The following is a 16,096-nucleotide window of genomic DNA, read 5'->3' on the forward strand; positions in this document are numbered from 1 at the left end:
CTGCAGAGGCAGCTGGGGAGCCTGCGGGTGATGCACAAGGCGCAGCTGGTGCAGCCACTGCTGGGGCAGCCAGAGGAGGAGCTGCTGCCACTGCCGCCGCTGCCCGCCACCCCGGCACCCCAGCGCTTCACCTTCACCCACGAGGACCCACCTGCCCATGGCAGCCAGCCCCCCACACTGCCGAGGAGCCCCGGGGCGGGGAGGGCGGTGGGCAGCCCCGGTGCCCAGCATGATGCCCGGTGCGAGATCCTGGGCTGCGGCGTCTCTGTCCGCAGCCTCAAGGCCAACTACGAGGGGCCAGAGGGGGCGCCTGTGCCCCTCCCCAGGGTCGCCAAGCGCAAACGGGCGCAGCCGCCTGGCAGCACCCGCCAGCCCGTCCTGGAGGAGGAGTACAGGGATGGGGCACCGCGGTGGAGCCGGCCGGCACTGCTGGAGCCAAGCGGCCCACGGGAGTGCCCTGAAGCACGCAAGGAGCGCGCCATCTTCCTCTTCCTGGAGCACTGGAAGAAGCGGGCACTGGCAGCGGTGCCTGGGGAGGAGCGGCCACAGCAGCCAGGGAGGCAGCGGCCAGCAGTGGGGCGGCTGCTGGCCCGCTGGAGGAGCGTTGCCCGCCAGGTGCCGGGGCGGCAGATCCGGCGGCTGAGTCGCACCATGGTGCTGTACTGGCCTCAGCACTTCCTGCCCCACGTCGGCGGCTCGCCCATGCCCCACGACAGCCTCCCGCTTGATCTCTTCATGTTGGGCTACTTCCAGCTGCTGGAGATGCCGCTGAGCCCCGAGGAGCGGCGCTTCCGACATCTCCTCTGCTACGAGATGTTCGACCGCCTGGGCAGCCACAGCTGGCACCACGTCCGCTGCTTCCACCGCGCCGCGCTGGAGCGGGTTGAGGCTGGCCACCGCCACTGGCTCGATGGCTTCGAGGACCTTGTGCAGGAGTTTTTTGGGCACGGCCCCGCCGCAGTGACAGAGAGCCCACCGGAGTGCCCCACGGCGGCCCTGGGAGGGGAGGGGGCGGTAGTGCCAGTGCTGGTGCCGGAGCTGGGCGAGTTCAGCGAGGAGGATGTGTGCCGCTTCATCGACCGCAGCTTCTCCTTCTGGAAGGAGAAGGAGGCGGAGATGTCCGACACCTGAGCCCGGTGGGATGCTGCAGGCAGTGCCAGTGGCGTGGCGCAGGGCTGGCCGGGACCCGGCGCCGGGGGCAGCGGGACCCATTGCCCGGCTGCGCTCAGCTGCCTCGGCGGCTCTGGCAGTGCCGCGGCTTGGCATGGCAGAAGGCTCGGTGTTGGTTCGCGCGGCCCCAGGCCGAGGTTGTGGTGTGCCGCTTGCTGTGGCTGTGTGTTGTGCGGGGGATGCAGCGGGGGGGCTGCTCTCCCCTCTGGCGTGGTGTTTGTGGTGCCGGGGCAGCGTGGGCCCCCGCGTGTCAGTGCAATAAAGCTGTGGTGTGCTGCGAAGGGCTGGCCGTGCCGCACACTCCTTCCTCGTTCCCGCGCCGGCAGAAGGCGGGCGGCGAGGGCCAACGTCGGCAAGCCATGTGACGGCGAGCCCCTGCCAGCGCCATGCCGGGAGCACGGCTCAGCCGGGACGTGGTGCCACACGCCGGGGCGATGCTGCTGCTGCGCGGTGCTGGCGGCGAGGGTGGGCTCCCAGCGGTGCCGGTAACACGGCTGTCTGTTGCAGGAGAAGGAGGAGGAGGCACGCCTGGCCAGCATGCCGGCCTGGAGGAGGGACATCCTGCGCAAGAAGCTGGAGGAGGAGAGGTGAGCCGGGGCCGTGGGACGCCGCAGCAGCCGGCCGGCTGCCCCGGCGGCTCCACTAACCCCGGGCTTCCCTTTGCCTTCGCAGGGAGCAGAAACGGTGAGTGCCACAAGCCCCTTCCCTGGGCAGGCGGGCACGGTGGCTCCAGCGGCTCTGGTGACCGCGGCGCCCCGTGCCCTCCGCTGCCGAGCAGGAAAGAGCAGGAGAAACTGAAACGGGAGGAGGAGGAGAAGGAGAAGGAGCAGTCGGAAAAGCTAAGGACTCTCGGGTACGATGAGACAAAGCTGGCGCCCTGGCAGCGGCAGATCATCCTCAAGAAGGGGGACATAGCCAAGCACTAGCCACACCGCGCCCCGGCTCTTCGCAGTGGGAGAAGGCCGGCGGGTCCCACCGCGGACCGGGACTCAGCACCCTCCTCCCGCCACGGACAGCCGCGTAGCCCAACCTGGAGGAGCCCCCACCGCCACCCCGGGCACCCATCGCCCCCGTCCCGCCGCCTCCTGGTGCTGCCCTTCGCAAAGCGGCCTGTCGCAGCGTGGGGCACTTGGGCTCCTTGTGCGCCGCGCAGCTCTACCGCCGCGGCTGGGCTCGCCGCGGCTGGGCTCGCCGCACCGTCTCCCGTGCTCCCCACTGGGACCGCTCGCTGTCGCGGCTGCGGCGTGCTCACCTCCACTCCTGCCCCTCCCGCCTGCGGAGCCGCTCGAGGCCGGCTCCCGGCTCGCCTCTGCCCCGCTCCGCCTGCCTTTCCAGCGATTAAAACCATAAACCCCGCCAGCAGTGCCCCGCGCCTTCCTGGGCCGCCCGTGCCACACCCCTGCCCACACCATGCTGCGCCCACCGTGCTGCCCCCGTGGCCCGTACCATCCCCGCCACCCACATTGCCCCAGTGCCGGTGGTGGCCAAGTCGCCGGTGCTGGCCTCGATGCCAGCCGGGCCCCAGTGCCCGGCTGGGCTGGCGCAGCCCTGGGAAGAAGGGCCGGGGGCCTGTGGACGGAGAACACACCGCTTTATTGGGGCAGGGGCACGCCCGGCGGCGGGCGGCCTCGAGAACTATCCCATGGGTTTGTGGCGGGCTCGGTGCCCGCTTGTCCCGCGAGCGGCCGGGCAGCCGGCGTGCTGGGGCGCGCGGTCCCCCCCGGCCCTGGGAGCAGGGGGACATAAATAGGGGGTCGGGCTGGTGGGGACATAAAACTGACATAAAATGTCTACATGGCATAAGTAACAATACTTAGGCGTATGGCTTGGCTGGGGCACCCGGCGCCAGGGGACCTCCCTCTGCCAGGGTGGCGGCGCCGGGGGTGTCAGGGGCCTGCTGGCAGGCTCCGGCGCAGTGCCTCGGCGCAGCCGGCCAGCTCCATGCACTCCAGGGCGGCGAAGACACGGTCAAGCGTGGCACTGGTCTGCTGGCACCAGCGCTTCAGCATTTCGTACTGCTGGTCCCGGATATGGACCACCTCCAGCTCCACCAGCTCGATCTCTGCCTCCCGCAGCTCCAGCACCCGCATGAACTCCTTCCAGCGCCGCACTGGCACCGCATCGATGATGGCGTAGAGCTGGCTGCCCTGCAGCAGGGCACCGCGGGGCTCTGGGGGGGCAGAGGCCTCCGCCTGGCCGCTTGGCCACGCCACGCCGCCGGGCGGCTCCCGCAGTAAGGTCCAGTGCTCGGGGCTCTGCCTCGCCGTGCTGGTGTCACGCTCCGTCACCTCGGGGGAGCACAGCTGGGTCCGGTATGGGCCGTCCCACACCCAGGCGCTGACCTGGCACCACGGTGCGGCCGCAGCCCCGGCTGTGGGGGTGGCCACCTGTGCTGCAGGAAGGGGGCTGCCTGCCGGGGCATCATGCCGGAGCCGCTTCCTCTTGTGGTAGATGGCGAGGGCGCCCAGGAAGAGGGGCCCGGTGAGCGCCAGCAGGACGTACTCCAGCCCCGAGCCTGCAAGGAGGAGTGGGAGCATCCCCGTCAGCCAGCCAGCGCGGCAACCCCCGCGCCACCGCTCCCAGGCCCGCCGCCCCCGCACCTTGGCCGCCGCTGCCGCACGCCCGCTGGCACTCCTTGCTGCATGTCTCCGGGACGCTCCTGCAAGGAGAGGGGAGCCGTGGGCACCATGCCGCGCCATGCCGCAGGCCCTGCACGTGCCCCCGGCCAGGGCACAGGGAGGGTCAGCGCTTACGCATGGCACGGCCGGCACTCGCCGCCCCCAGCGTAGAAGTCAGGCTTGCAGCTGCCGCAGAGTGCGTCCTGTGCCTCTGAGCCTGGGGAAAGGATGGGCATCAGGCAGGGCGGCGCAGCCGGTGGCGGCACAGCCGGCGGGGGCATGCCATGGGCTGGCCAGTGACACTCACAAGGCCGCTGGATGAGCCTCCCGGTGCAGGGTTGGCACTGCCGGCAGGAGAAGTCGCTGCAGCGCTCGTCGAGGCAGTCACGGAAGTGGCCGGGCTCGCAGCCGCAGGCGACGTTGCTGGTGGCCGAGCAGTTGCTCAGCACGCTCTGGAAAGCTGCAGGGGACAGGCAGTGAGCAGCCTGGCGCTGCATGGCATGGCACAGTGCAGCATGGCGTGCCGTGGCACAGCACGCCGCCAGCTCACCTTGGCGGTCGCACTCGTAGCAAGCCTGGCACTTGGGGAAGGTGTTGGGCTGGGTGCGGAAGGTGCCGGCGGGACAGGCGATGCAGACGCTGTCATTGCTGTGGTTCGAGCAGGGCTTGAGCAGGAACGTCCCTGCGGGGACAGCGGGGCGATGGGGAGCACAGCCACCTGCAGCAACGCGCCCGGCGTGCTGTGCCATGCCGCACTGGCCGGGCGGCTCTCACCTGCGGGACACTGGGCGCAGCACCGGCGAGCCCCCTCGATCCAGTTCATGCCGGTGGGGCAGGGGGGTCTGGTGGTGTGCCTCCGCAGGCGGGCGGGTGGCCGCACCAGGGCCCGCTGCCCCGGCAGCACGGCACAGTCCCAGCATCCCGGGGGCTGCCATTCACTCGCTGCCAGCCACAGCGCTGCCAGGATCACCTGTGGGCAGGGAGAGGGCAGGGATGCAGGCAGCCAGGGCGCCCCAGGAGCCGTGCGCTCGTGGGGGGCAGCACTGCCACCGTGATCCACACTCTTCCAGCCACACGTACTGGGCTACCGCAGCCAGAGCCGAGCCCGACCCGGTGCCATGTGGACACCGGTGCCTGTGCCAGGCAGGACGGCCAAAGCCGCGGCCCCATGCCCCGGAGCTGCACGGGCCTCAAAGCCAGGAATGCCCCGCGGCAGCCCCTGTGCTGTGCTTTCCCCGCCATACCCGAGCCAGCAGCTTCCTGCTGGCACCACGGGCACGCATGCCGCGGGGGCCGCCGCGCCACCCCCTGTGCCCGGGGGCCGCTGCTGGGTGCCCCACGTGCGCTCTGCAAAGGGCCCCGCCCGGCTGGCTTGGGAGTGGGGACGGGATGCTCGGCCGCCTGCCCCCCGCCGTGTCGATGGGGATGAGGGTGTCGGGGGCGTGGGCCGCCGGCGCTGCCGGTGCTCCTGCCCATGGGATGGCTAGCCAGGGGACATGCCAGCAGCCGGGCGCGGGAGGGTTAACGCTGCCAGCGTTGACTTCCCTGGGGTTTATCTTCCTCACAGAGGAGGCGATTTCCTCCCCAAGAGGAAGCCCTGCCCGGCTCACGCTCTCCCCGATGCTATCGCGCCTCATACGTGTGTCCCAAACTAGGTCACCGCTCCCCCGCCCCAGGGCGCCGGGCGCTGCACCCAGGGGAGCCCCGCTCCCCGGACGGCCCCGGCGGGGGCGGGGAGGGGGTGTCCGCGCTGGCACCCCCCGCCCTCGGGAGGGCAGGGGGCCGGGGAGGGCCGCGGCGCCGGCAGCGCAGGCAGGGAGCCAGGGGATTCCTCGCTGGGGGCTGGATTTCCCAGCCGCGATTGCCCCGATTACGGCCGCTGAATCATTTTCTATTAAACCCGCTGCCGCTGGCGGACTGGAAACGGCGCACGGGCCGCCCTGCTCGCCGAGCGCTGCTGGCAAAATCCGGGGCGGCCACCTCGGCCCCAGCTGCCAGTGGAACATCTGAGTCGCTGCCGAGGCACAACCTCGCCATGGCGGGGCCCGACCCGCAAGCGGGCGGCTGCCACCTTCCGCGGCACCGGGAGCAGGTGCCCCGCAGGCAGGGGAGCCGCCACCACAGGAGCCATCCCACCGCCGGCTGCGCGGCGGGGAGACCCACCGCTTCCTGTGCCGTGCAAGCACCACCGCACTCGTAACGCGGTCCCGGTGAGGCCTCCGCTCCCGGTGCCCGTCTGGATACCCACCCGCCCAGCCCTGGGCTGGCCTGCGGCAGCTGCCGCCACCGGCAGCCCTGACCCTCAGCTGCGGGCTGTCGGCACAGCCGGTCCCTGTGGCAGTGCCCTGCCTGCAGCCCCACGGCTGAGCCCACAGCGCCCGCAGCTGCATCGCAGCCGTGCCCGCAGTCTTCGTGGCTGTGCCATGCCTGTGGGCCCCACGGCCGTGCCACACTGCAGGCGCTTGGGCAAGGCAGACCCCAGTCACAGGCGTTCAGCTGGGGGGGCACATTTTCAACACGCTTGGCCCTGGGATTACCCCCCACTCCCCTGTTCCAGACCCCCCGGGGCACCCTGCCACTGGTGCCAGTGCGCCGCAGGACCCCAGCACCACCACACTCACCCAAGCCGCCCCCAGGCAGCGGCGCTTCATCCTTGCGGCCAATGCGGCTGGGTCATGCCGGGGCGGTGAGGGGACCGGGGCGGTGGGCACAGAGGGGTCTTCAGACAACTCAGCGCCCAGGCAGGGTGCCCCGGCCCCCCATCACCGCCACCACTGCCGCCGGCAGCGTGTGACGCGTGGTGAGTGAACGCCAGCCCTCCCCACACAGGCTTTTACACCCAGCCGCGGCAGGAGGAAATGCTTTTTTGGAAAGGAGACCAGGGGGCAAGAAACCACATGACGGGAGTGCCGGGCGCGGGAGGGACCTGCACCGCCTCGCCACGGGCCACCCAGCTGCCACCCTCCCTTTCCCGCTGGCACGGACCAGCGGGAGGCGGGGGGCAGCACTGACCCCCCTCCCCAGGGCTCCAGCCCCACTCTGAGCCGTGGGGGCCGGGAGCTGCCCCCGGCCTGGCCATGGTGCCTGCCTGCAGCCGTGCCGTGTGCCCACCCCGGTGCTGCCTGGCCACGGGGTGCCGTCGCAGCTGAAGGAGAGGCGAGGCGGGCGCAAGCGTGCACCAGCTGGGTTTATTGCTCGGCCTGGACGCGGAGCACAGCCCGGCACGGGATGGCAGCCGGCACTCCGGCCGCCACCACGTCCCCTCACGGCTCGCACATTCCGGCCCCAGGTGCTGCTGTCCACTGCCACCCGTCCCACCCCATGGGGCAAACGCAGCCCCAGCCAGACCCTAGGGCCACCACCCGCCCCAGCCCAGCACCATCCCTCCTGCCACCAGCCCCAGCCTCCACCCCGCGTCCCGCTCAGCACCTTCCCCACTCACCACCGCCGACGTCGTCATCCCTTCCTTGCCCACCGGAGCTGCCCCACGGCCCCCCACGGCCCCCCGTGTCCCCAGGGCCACCTGCCCCACACACTGTGGGCTGTCTGGGCCCCGACCGACATCTCTGCGGACAAGGGTTCAGCACGGGCCATGTGTCGCATCCATCCCCGCTCCGGGGAGAGGTGGGCAGCCCCATGCCACCCTGCCCGGGGCACGTCCTTGCCGAGGGAACCGGTCTGCATCCCCATCCGTGTCCCCATGGGCACGGCATCCCAGTGCCCGCTCTGCCCGGCCCCAGCATTACGCTACGGTTAGAAGCAGGAGCAGCTCCTCAGCGTGTCCATGCGTCCGTCCTTGCCGCCCTGGCGGCTCTCAGACCTCCCTGCAAGGCACAGAGGGGAGAGATGCCCTCAGTGCCAGGACCTGGCCTGGGGCGAGCATCCAGGAGGGTCAGACCATCCTCCGGGAGCATGCAGGCAGGAACGCGCTTACGAGGCGGTCAGCGTGGAGTTGAGCAGTAGCGTGGTCCGGATCCGGTAGAGCTGCGCCAGCGTCAGCTTGCGGTGCTGTGCCGACTGCGGGTCCGAGAGGGTCCGGCGGGCAGCGGGCAGGGAGTCACGACCGAGCTGCCCTGGGAGGGACGCCGGGCTCTCCACCGGCTCCTCTGGCTCTGAGAGCTCAGAGGTAGAGCTGCCACTGCTGCCAGGGGTGGCTGAGGGGCCGGGGGTCTGGCTAGTCCGGGGGTGGCCGGCGCAGAGGTTGGAGAGGCTGCGGCTCTGGCTGAGAGGGGCTGGGGGGCTGGGGGGCAGGAGCTGGGGCAGGCTGGCCTCGGACTTGGACTTGAGCACCCTGGCTGGGCAGGGCAGGAGCTGCACGGGTGTCCGGCGGCGCAGCCGGGGTGAGGGGGGCCGTGGGGCTGGCGGGGTTGGCAGGGGCTCCCGCCCCTCCTCGGCCGCCCTCTCCGGCTGCTGGCCGAAGTCCCGCAGGGAGGTGGGCGAGAGCGTGCCGTAGGCGCTGTCGATGGAGGACGAGCGGCAGTTGCTGGCTGGGTGTGCTGCGCCATGGGGCAGGGGTACAGGCAGAGTGCCTGTGCGCAGCCCCTGAGTGGGGGTCTCGGTGGAGGTGGGGGTCTCGGCGGAGGTGCCAGTGCCGACGGAGGAGCCGTCCGAGGTCGTGCCGAAGGGCCCCGCATCCCAGTCCGGGGAGGAGAGCGCATCGCCACCGTCCACCACCATGGCGAGGGTCTCGGTAGAGCTGTCGGAGGGGCTGTGGAGGCAGCAGGGTGAGGAGGGGGCTGCGTTGGGCCGGGGTGTGCCGGGGATGCTGGAGGGTGCCTGGGTTCCCCTTCCCACGTCCTACCACTGCTGCGAGTCCAGGCTGGCGCTGCTCCGGCGCAAGACAGTGGGTGAGCTGGCGGCCGAGGCGCCGCTTTCGCCCTCCTCCTCCTCCTCCTCCTCCAGGCGCCGGCGCTGCCGCAGCCGCTGCAGCAGGTTCTGGAGAGGGAGAGGCATCAGAAAGGCGCAGGGCACCCGCAGGACACCCACCCACCCCCGCGCCACTCACCTGGGCGTTGCGCACCGCCTCGACCCAGCTGCGGCACAGCGACTGCCCGCCGGCCTGGAAGGTGTAGGCGGCCACGGCGCTCCCCAGCTCGTTCAGATAGATGAGGAGGAAGGAGCCTGCGGGCAGGAGCCGTCAGCAGCGTCCGCAGATGCCCCCGCAGCCCCCGTTGCCCCCGGCGCCGCTCACCCGGGTCCCTGAGCTCCCGGCAGATGACCTTGTCCACCAGCAAGGGCTGCCGGATCACCTTGGTACGCTCAGCCTTCTTGAGGGGCTTGGTGATGAGGAAGAGGTCGGTGAAGAGGAAGCAGTAGACGTCCATCTGGGGGCGAGAGCGGGGCCGTGGGCACCAGCCGGTGTGGCAGGCGGGGGCGAGCAGGCAGGGGCAGGGGCCGAGGCTCCCCATACCCCGCAGTCCTCACCTTGCTGTCTTTACCTTCCCGCATCCGCAGGCTGCCCTCGAGGAGGAGCTGCCGGGTGTCCTCCGGGGAGGTGCCGGGGATGGGGGCCGTCAGGTCCAGCCGCAGGAACTCCTTCAGCAACTGCCGGGAGCCCCCGGCGTCAGGCCCAGGCACGGCATGGGGTAGCATGGCATGGCATTGCAGGGCATGACGTGGCATGGGGTGGCAAGACATGGGGTGGCATGGCACGGCAGCTCTGCCACGACCAGCCTACCTTGTCCACCTCGTCCGTGCTGCCCTCCACCACCTCGTAGGTGTCGATGCGGTCGAGGATGGCGGCCAGGCGCTGCCGCTCCTGCCGCTGGCGCATCCGCGAGTTGACGTCGTTGATGAAGTGCTCCACAGAGCCAATCTGCAGCCGAGGCGGTGGGCACGAGGGTGCGGGGGGGGGACCACCCCACACCGCGCCCCGCCAACCTGTGCCCCCAGCCCCTTACCATGGCATTGACAGCGTCGCGGGCACGCGGGTCGTCCGTCTTCTTCAGCACGGACTTGAGGAGCAGCGGGTACTTGGTGAGGCGCTGGTGGGGCTTCACCAGCATGTCGCTCAGCTTCAGGCGGCTGCACTGCTCGTGCTTCTCAGCCCACTGCAGCGCGCAGATGTCAGCCCTGGCCCCAGCACCGGCCCCAGCACCGGCCCCTGCCCGCTCCCCTTACCGTCACGTAGGCGCGGAAGAGCTCGCTGTCGCGCAGCAGCGTCCGCATGTACTCCATGCAGCCCTCCTCCTCCATGCAGTACCGCACGTAGGGCTTGAAGAGGGAGCCGAACTGCGGGGCGCGGGGAGGTCACCACAGGGTGCGGCGCGGCACGGCCCCCTGCCGCGGCACGGGGTCCCCACTCACCATCTTGAAGCCGTCAAGGAAGTCGACTGGGTTGAGTGGTGCCCCGGTCCGGCGCGCCTTGGCCAGCACCGGGGCCATGACACCGCGCCACAGCTCACGGTGCAGCCGGATGATTTCCCCAATGTTGCCGAAGAGCCTCTCGGCATCCACCTGCGGGGGTGAGGCAGGCAGCTGCGCGGGGACGGCACCCCCGCCCTGCCAGCGTGGCTGGACCGGGGTCCCGTCCCGCCCCAGGGGTCCCCAGCCCCGCCAGCCCCGCACCGCTCACCTCGCAGAGCAGCCCCGACTCCTGCAGGTTCAGCAGGCAGCAGAGGAAGAGCTGTGGGGACAGAGCGGGGAGCCGGTGGGGTGCAGCCGCAGCCCCCGGCCCCCCGCTGCGGCGCAGCACGGCTGCCGCCAGCACTCACGTCAGTGATGACTTTGAGCTTGCGGATGTAGGTGGCCTCGGTGTGCAGCAGCTCCCAGATGGCTTCCTGCTGGTGGCACTGCCGGCGTGACAGGGCCTGCCGGGCCGAGCGTCAGTGCCGCGCCGGTGCCTGGGCAGAGCCACCGCGCCCCCCCGGCTTCCCTGGCCCTACCTCCGCGCCCCGGATGATCTGCTGCCAGCTGTCCTCCAGCGCCAGCCCGGCTTCGTCCCCGTCCTCCTCCCAGGAGTCGCGATCAAAGCGGAGCTGGGGCGGCAGCTTGGGCAGCCCCAAGGTGCCGTAGGCGTGCAGCCTGCTCGCCAGCTGCTCCAGCTTCTCAGTCTCCTGGCCGAAAGTGGGGGGCAGAGCGGCTGGGCAAGGGGCCGGCAGGGACGTGCCATGGACCCCCTTCACAGTGCTGGCGGAGCTGGGGGTGCTCGAGCCACAGGGCGACGCATCCCAGCTCCCCAGCATCGCCGCGGGCAGCTCCCGTGCCCCCTCCCTGTGCCCGCGTCCCACCTACCCGCCCAAAGGAGCCAGTGCCGGAGCCGAAGAAGCCGCTGAAGCGGCTGGCGGCGCGGTTCTTCCAGGTGTCAGTGCCGTTGGCGGGCAGGGAGCCGCCGCCGTGGGGGGCCACCTCGGGGCCAGGGATGCCGGCGTCCCCCAGGAACTCCGTCATGTTCTTCCGCCGCCGGCCCAGAGCCTGTGGTGTGGACAGCCGGTGCCCCCCAGGTCAGCACCAGGCACTGCGCGCCCGGGCCACCGTGGTGGGGACAGCGGCACAGCGCAGCACGATGCTACGGCAGAGCAGACGTTGAGCACCCATGGGACAGACAGACACCCCGGTGGCACCGGGGTCCCCGTGGCCACGCTCCCCTGCCCGCACTGACCTGCCTACCTGCATCCCGGGGGCACGGGGCCCCGGGGTGCTGCCTGGCAAAGCCCGGGCGGTGGCAGGCGAGCAGCCCGGGGGCTCAGGGCATCCCGCGGGGCGCAGCACCCTGGCCGAGCCACCCGCCCAGCTGCACTCCCAGCTCGGACGGCAGAGCTGGAGCTGGGCAGGCAGTGGCCAGGCTCCTCCGAAACAAAAGGAGGTGGGGCCAGCGCTGAAAACCTGATTTCCCTCCTCACCAGATAAGCTAACCAGAGCCGAACAATTCACCGGCAGAGATCAAAGCCCCCCCGGCCAGCCGCGAGAGCTGGGTCAAGGCCAAGCAGCTACTGCTGGCCCCGGTGCCGCTGCACCGGCCGCCTCCCCACATATCCCTGGGACATGCTGGGATGCGGCCGCTGCCATCTGCTCACCCCAGCCCAAAGGGCAGCAAGGCCGTGGGTCCCAACCTGCCACCGAGTCACAGGACATGGTACATTGCCACCACCATCACCGGCACAGCCGGACACCCTACCACATCCCTCCAGGCAGGGAGAACCACTGTGGCACCATCCCCATTACTCACCGTGCCGCCACGTCCCCAGGCGCCCTGGCCTCTGCCAGCTCCATCGCTCTGGCGCGGCTCCGCTCCCGCCTGCCCCCAGGGAGGCAGTCGGGGCCGAGACCCCCGTGGGGTCGGCGGGGTGACTGCTGGCCCCCGCGCCCCGCCAGGGCCATGCTGGTCCCGCAGCCAGGCATCATAGTGCTGGACGCGGCTGGCCACCAGCCCTGGCCACACAGCCAGCTTGCCACCTTCAAGGACTGCCAGTGCGGGGCTGAGCACCACGTCCCCAATGCCGGCACTCCCGGCGCTGCTCCCCACGAGCGTGGTAGCCTGCTCCCACGGGGAGTGGTGGCCAGCCCAGCCCCACACCTTATCTGGGGCCAGGGTTCACAGGGCAGGACCGAGCTGTGCTCGGCAGCTGCCATGCGCCGCGGCGACAGGAGGGCCGGTGGCCAGGGCGAGCCCCGGGGCCGGGGCGGTACCGAGTGGCTGCCACCGCCGGGGCCCCCAGGCTGCTGTTTGCCTTTGCTCTGGTGCCAGCCCGTGCGTGGCACGGCTGCAGAGCTGGTGCCACCGGCTGAGCTGCTACCCCTGGCAAAGGGTGCTGCCTGTGCACCGCTGCCATGGCACAGCCGGGAGCCAAACTGGTTCTTGGGGGTTCTGGGGGGGGTTGTCAGCCCACACCACACACAAGGCCATCCAGGAGAGGCCATACCGCTGCCCCATGTCCCCATCTTCCCGGCAAAGATAGCTACAGGGGGGGTCCCACATCCCACCACCCCCTCCCCAATTCCCACCCCCCAGGGCCGGCACTGGCACTCACCACGCTGTCAGCGCCCTCCCAGTGTCCTGGCACTGGCTCCGGCGCCGGCCTGAGGAGCGCAGTGGTGCTGGCAGGGTGCAGGATGGGCAGGCTGGCCGACCTGGCGTCTCGTGCCATCTGCTCCACCTTCAGCTCATCCCCAGGCTTGGCTGCGGAAGCATCGGGTGATCACAGTCCCCGGGAACACCGGGGCAGCTGAGCCACCCGCCGGGCCCCCGCCGCACCTTTCACCCGCAGGTAGTGCCCGCCGAAGCGGTACGCCTCGAACTGGAGGGAGAGCGGCGTGTGGGACTGGTCCAGGTAGATGTCCACCTTGTCCGGCTCAATCGCCTTCCTCTCAAAGACCGGCAGCAGCACCTCACTGCGGGGACACGAGCCCCGCGTCCGTCTCCGCATCCATCCCCGCATCGGTCCCCGCATCCGTCCCTGGCAGACTCACCCCAGGGACTTCTTCTTCGCAGCCGGCACGATCTCCGCCTCGATGTCAACACTGAGGTCGAACTTCAGGGTGAAGCACTCCTTGCTGGGGTCCTGGGGGGAGGCAGAAGCCACTCACCCAGGGATCCCTCCCACCCGCTGGGGCCACGCCGCTGCCGCACCGAGTGCTCCAGCGAGAGGGGCCGGTGCCTTACATCCGTGTGCCTGCGCCGAGCCTTCTTCTTGGGCAGCTTCAGCGCCGAGCTCCTCCGCTCCCTGCGGGCACAGGGCAGGCAGAGTGATGGGGATGCCGCGGGCTGGGGCCGCGCAGGGGCCGTGCAGGGCTGGGGGCTTACCCTTTGCTATCCGCCGGTCCCTCCTCCTCCTCCTCCTCCGCTTCGGAGGCAGGACTGGTGCGTGGCGGGCATGAGCGGGTCGACATGTTGCGGGCCAGGATGGAGCCTGCAAACGGGTGTCGAGCTGGGCTGTGCCGGGACCGCCAGCCCCGTGCCTGCTCCAGCTGCATCCCACTCCCATCCTTGTGTTGCACCAGCCCCAAGCACATCCCTCTGCCGTTGCTGCACCGTGCCAGTCCCGAGCGCATCCGCTGCCACAGAGCCGCCGGGAGCAGCGGTGCCGGCCGCATCCAGCCCGGCTCACCTTGCGGGGGCAGGTCGAAGCGGATGTGGCCGTCGAAGTGCATGGCGCCATGGAGGCGGCCGTCGCAGAGCTCACACAGGCTGAGGGGGCCGCTGCAGTTCAGCCGCCGGCACTCCACGTGGTGGCATACCTGCGGGCGCACGCGTCAGTCGGGCATGGGCTGCCCGGGGGCCGCCGGCCACGGCACGCCGAGCGGGAGGGATGGGCAGCACCACGAGCAGCGAGGACCTCCCTTCCCATCCCAAACTGCTGCCGGCACACTGCTCACAGGCAACGCTGCGGCCGGAGTGGGCACAGGGGAAGCAGTGCGAGCAGGATACAGCCATGAGGCGGGAGGCCTGCACGCACGCAGAGCCCCCTCCCGCTCTGCTGCGCTGAGCGGGGACCCCAGGAAGGCTGCATGCACCTGCACACGGGGACGGGGAGCCGGGGGACAGGCACCTGTGCCTGTGCCACCCGCACCTCGCCGGGTGCCGGGGAGGCTGCGCGCCCGCGCCGCAGCCCCTTTGTGCTGGCGAGAGCAGTGTCCCCGCGGCAGGACGGAGGAAGCAAGTGTCTGCAGCAAAACAATGCTTGAAGCTGGCGCGTTTCCTCCGATTGTGCGCCGGCCGCAGCCACGGCCCCAGCCCCGCCGGGCATTCACAACGGGTTATTTTTAAACCCCTGGCTGGGCCCCCAGCACGGTGCACGGCCCGTGACCCCCAGCCAGCGCCGGCCTCGCTGGGGGCTCCAGCTGGCTCTGCTCCTGGGGACCATGGGAGCACATCCCCATCCCTGTGTGGGACCCGCATCGCCACCCCGCATGCAGAGGGGTGCGAAGGGCTGCTGTGGGGGACGGAGCCCTGCCTGGGCTTGCCTGCAGTGCGCCGTGCAGCTGCGGGGAGGAAGCGCCTGTGCAGCTCCAGCCGCCCCCGCTTCCTGCCCTCCTTCCTCCCAGCGCTGCTGAGGTCAGAGCTGACGCGCTCCCGCAACCTGCGCGCTCCCCGAGGGGCCGCCAGTCCCTCCGCAGCACCCACCACCGTGGCACCCACCAGTGTCCTACCCCGGGCCATGAAGCAGCCCCAGCCCTGGAGACACGCCAGCCCTGCCTGGGACGCCCTGTGCCCCTGGCCCCAGCTCTCCTCCTCTCACCATGTGCCCCAGCCCAACACCGTCGTGGCCATCGTGGCACCTGCGAGATGGGGAGCATGGCAGCAGGCTCTGGGCAGTGACCGCAGCTGGCGCTTGCTCAGTGGGCACCCCCAGGACCCTTGGCAGCTGCCCCACTGGGATGCGGGGCTCCCCGTCCACCTCGTGCCGCTGGCTCAGCCCTGGGCTCATCGCCGCAGGAGGGGCTGGGCAGGATGCCCAAACCCCTCTGCCCACCCCAGGGATCACCGCCCAGCTCCCACCACGCTCCCGGCACATGGCAGCTTTGCCCTCGGCAGCTGCCCCACGAAGTGAGGGGGGACAACAGCCCCACACCAGGCGGCAGCTGCTTGGTGCTGCCCACCACCCCACAGGACCCACCTTGGCCGCCCTCCTCTCGCCGGTGCAGTCGGGATTCTGACAGCGCAGCACCGTCTCCTCTGGTGGGCACGGCTCAGCTGCGGGAGAGAGTGCGGGTCAGTGCCGGCGTGCTGCGGTGAGTCTCCTGCCGCCCCGCTCCCACCCCTGCCCCTGCCGGGGGGCTGTGCCGAGGCTCCTGCACCGCAAACCCAGGTTTAAGAGCCTGGCAAAGCAATTGGGCTCAGCCGAGGCTGGGCCTGCCTGCTCCTGCCTGCCCTGCAGCCTTCCTGGGGGGACGAAACCCCGGGCCCAAGAGCCGGCGCTGCATCCCCGCTGGGGGAAGGCGCCGTGCATCCCGCAGCATCAGGATCTGGCACCTCCTGCCCAGCACCCCAAGTTGCAAGATCAGGACACGGACCTGCCCCAGCTCACCCGCGGCTGGCACGGACCGGGGCTGCAGCAGGAACGCTAAATCTGCCACTTACCAGTCCCCAAAGGGGCTTAGGAGCCACGATAAGCTTTGACAGTTAAATCGGCCTTGGGGACAAATCCTATTTTGAAGGCTTTTGTTATGTGTCTCGTCTAATCGTTTAAAAATAACAGAGTCCGGATGGCTTGCGGCGAAAGAGCAGCACGAACATTGTCCTGCAGGACAGCCCCGCCGCAGGGCAGGGGTGCTCTGACGGGAAGCTGCCCTGCCGGGCACGGAGCCGCTGCAGGGGATGCCGAGCGGCCGGGCGGCACGGCTGCACCGCACAGCACAGCCACAGCGGC

The 16,096-nt window shown here is 70.8% G+C and overlaps 3 protein-coding genes across 3 annotated transcripts; 1 reads left to right on the plus strand and 2 right to left on the minus strand.

Annotated features, from left to right (window-relative positions):
* Positions 1-30: 30 nt before the first annotated feature.
* Positions 31-1,131, plus strand: ESPN (espin; the record flags this gene model as incomplete). Its single annotated transcript, XM_082009262.1, has 1 exon — positions 31-1,131. The coding sequence occupies one exon, from the start codon at positions 31-33 to the stop codon at positions 1,129-1,131; it is 1,101 nt and encodes a 366-aa protein (XP_081865388.1).
* A 1,925-nt stretch (positions 1,132-3,056) lies between these two features.
* Positions 3,057-6,439, minus strand: TNFRSF25 (TNF receptor superfamily member 25; the record flags this gene model as incomplete). The annotated part of the gene is made up of 7 exons (XM_082009291.1): positions 3,057-3,685; positions 3,771-3,829; positions 3,924-4,005; positions 4,096-4,248; positions 4,339-4,470; positions 4,563-4,758; positions 6,410-6,439. 7 exons carry the CDS (start codon positions 6,437-6,439, stop codon positions 3,057-3,059), a joined length of 1,281 nt encoding a protein of 426 aa, XP_081865417.1.
* A 1,279-nt stretch (positions 6,440-7,718) lies between these two features.
* On the minus strand, positions 7,719-13,877 carry PLEKHG5 (pleckstrin homology and RhoGEF domain containing G5; the record flags this gene model as incomplete). The annotated part of the gene is made up of 19 exons (XM_082009298.1): positions 7,719-8,496; positions 8,590-8,723; positions 8,794-8,909; positions 8,980-9,112; positions 9,213-9,332; positions 9,466-9,603; positions 9,689-9,838; positions 9,909-10,019; positions 10,095-10,244; positions 10,363-10,413; positions 10,502-10,597; positions 10,673-10,843; positions 11,022-11,201; positions 12,758-12,906; positions 12,982-13,118; positions 13,197-13,288; positions 13,390-13,450; positions 13,531-13,636; positions 13,835-13,877. 19 exons carry the CDS (start codon positions 13,875-13,877, stop codon positions 7,719-7,721), a joined length of 2,916 nt encoding a protein of 971 aa, XP_081865424.1.
* Positions 13,878-16,096: the final 2,219 nt, after the last annotated feature.

The sequence above is a fragment of the Phaethon aethereus genome (assembly GCF_964289735.1).
Source record: "Phaethon aethereus genome assembly, chromosome: 21".
Taxonomy (NCBI): domain Eukaryota; kingdom Metazoa; phylum Chordata; class Aves; order Phaethontiformes; family Phaethontidae; genus Phaethon; species Phaethon aethereus.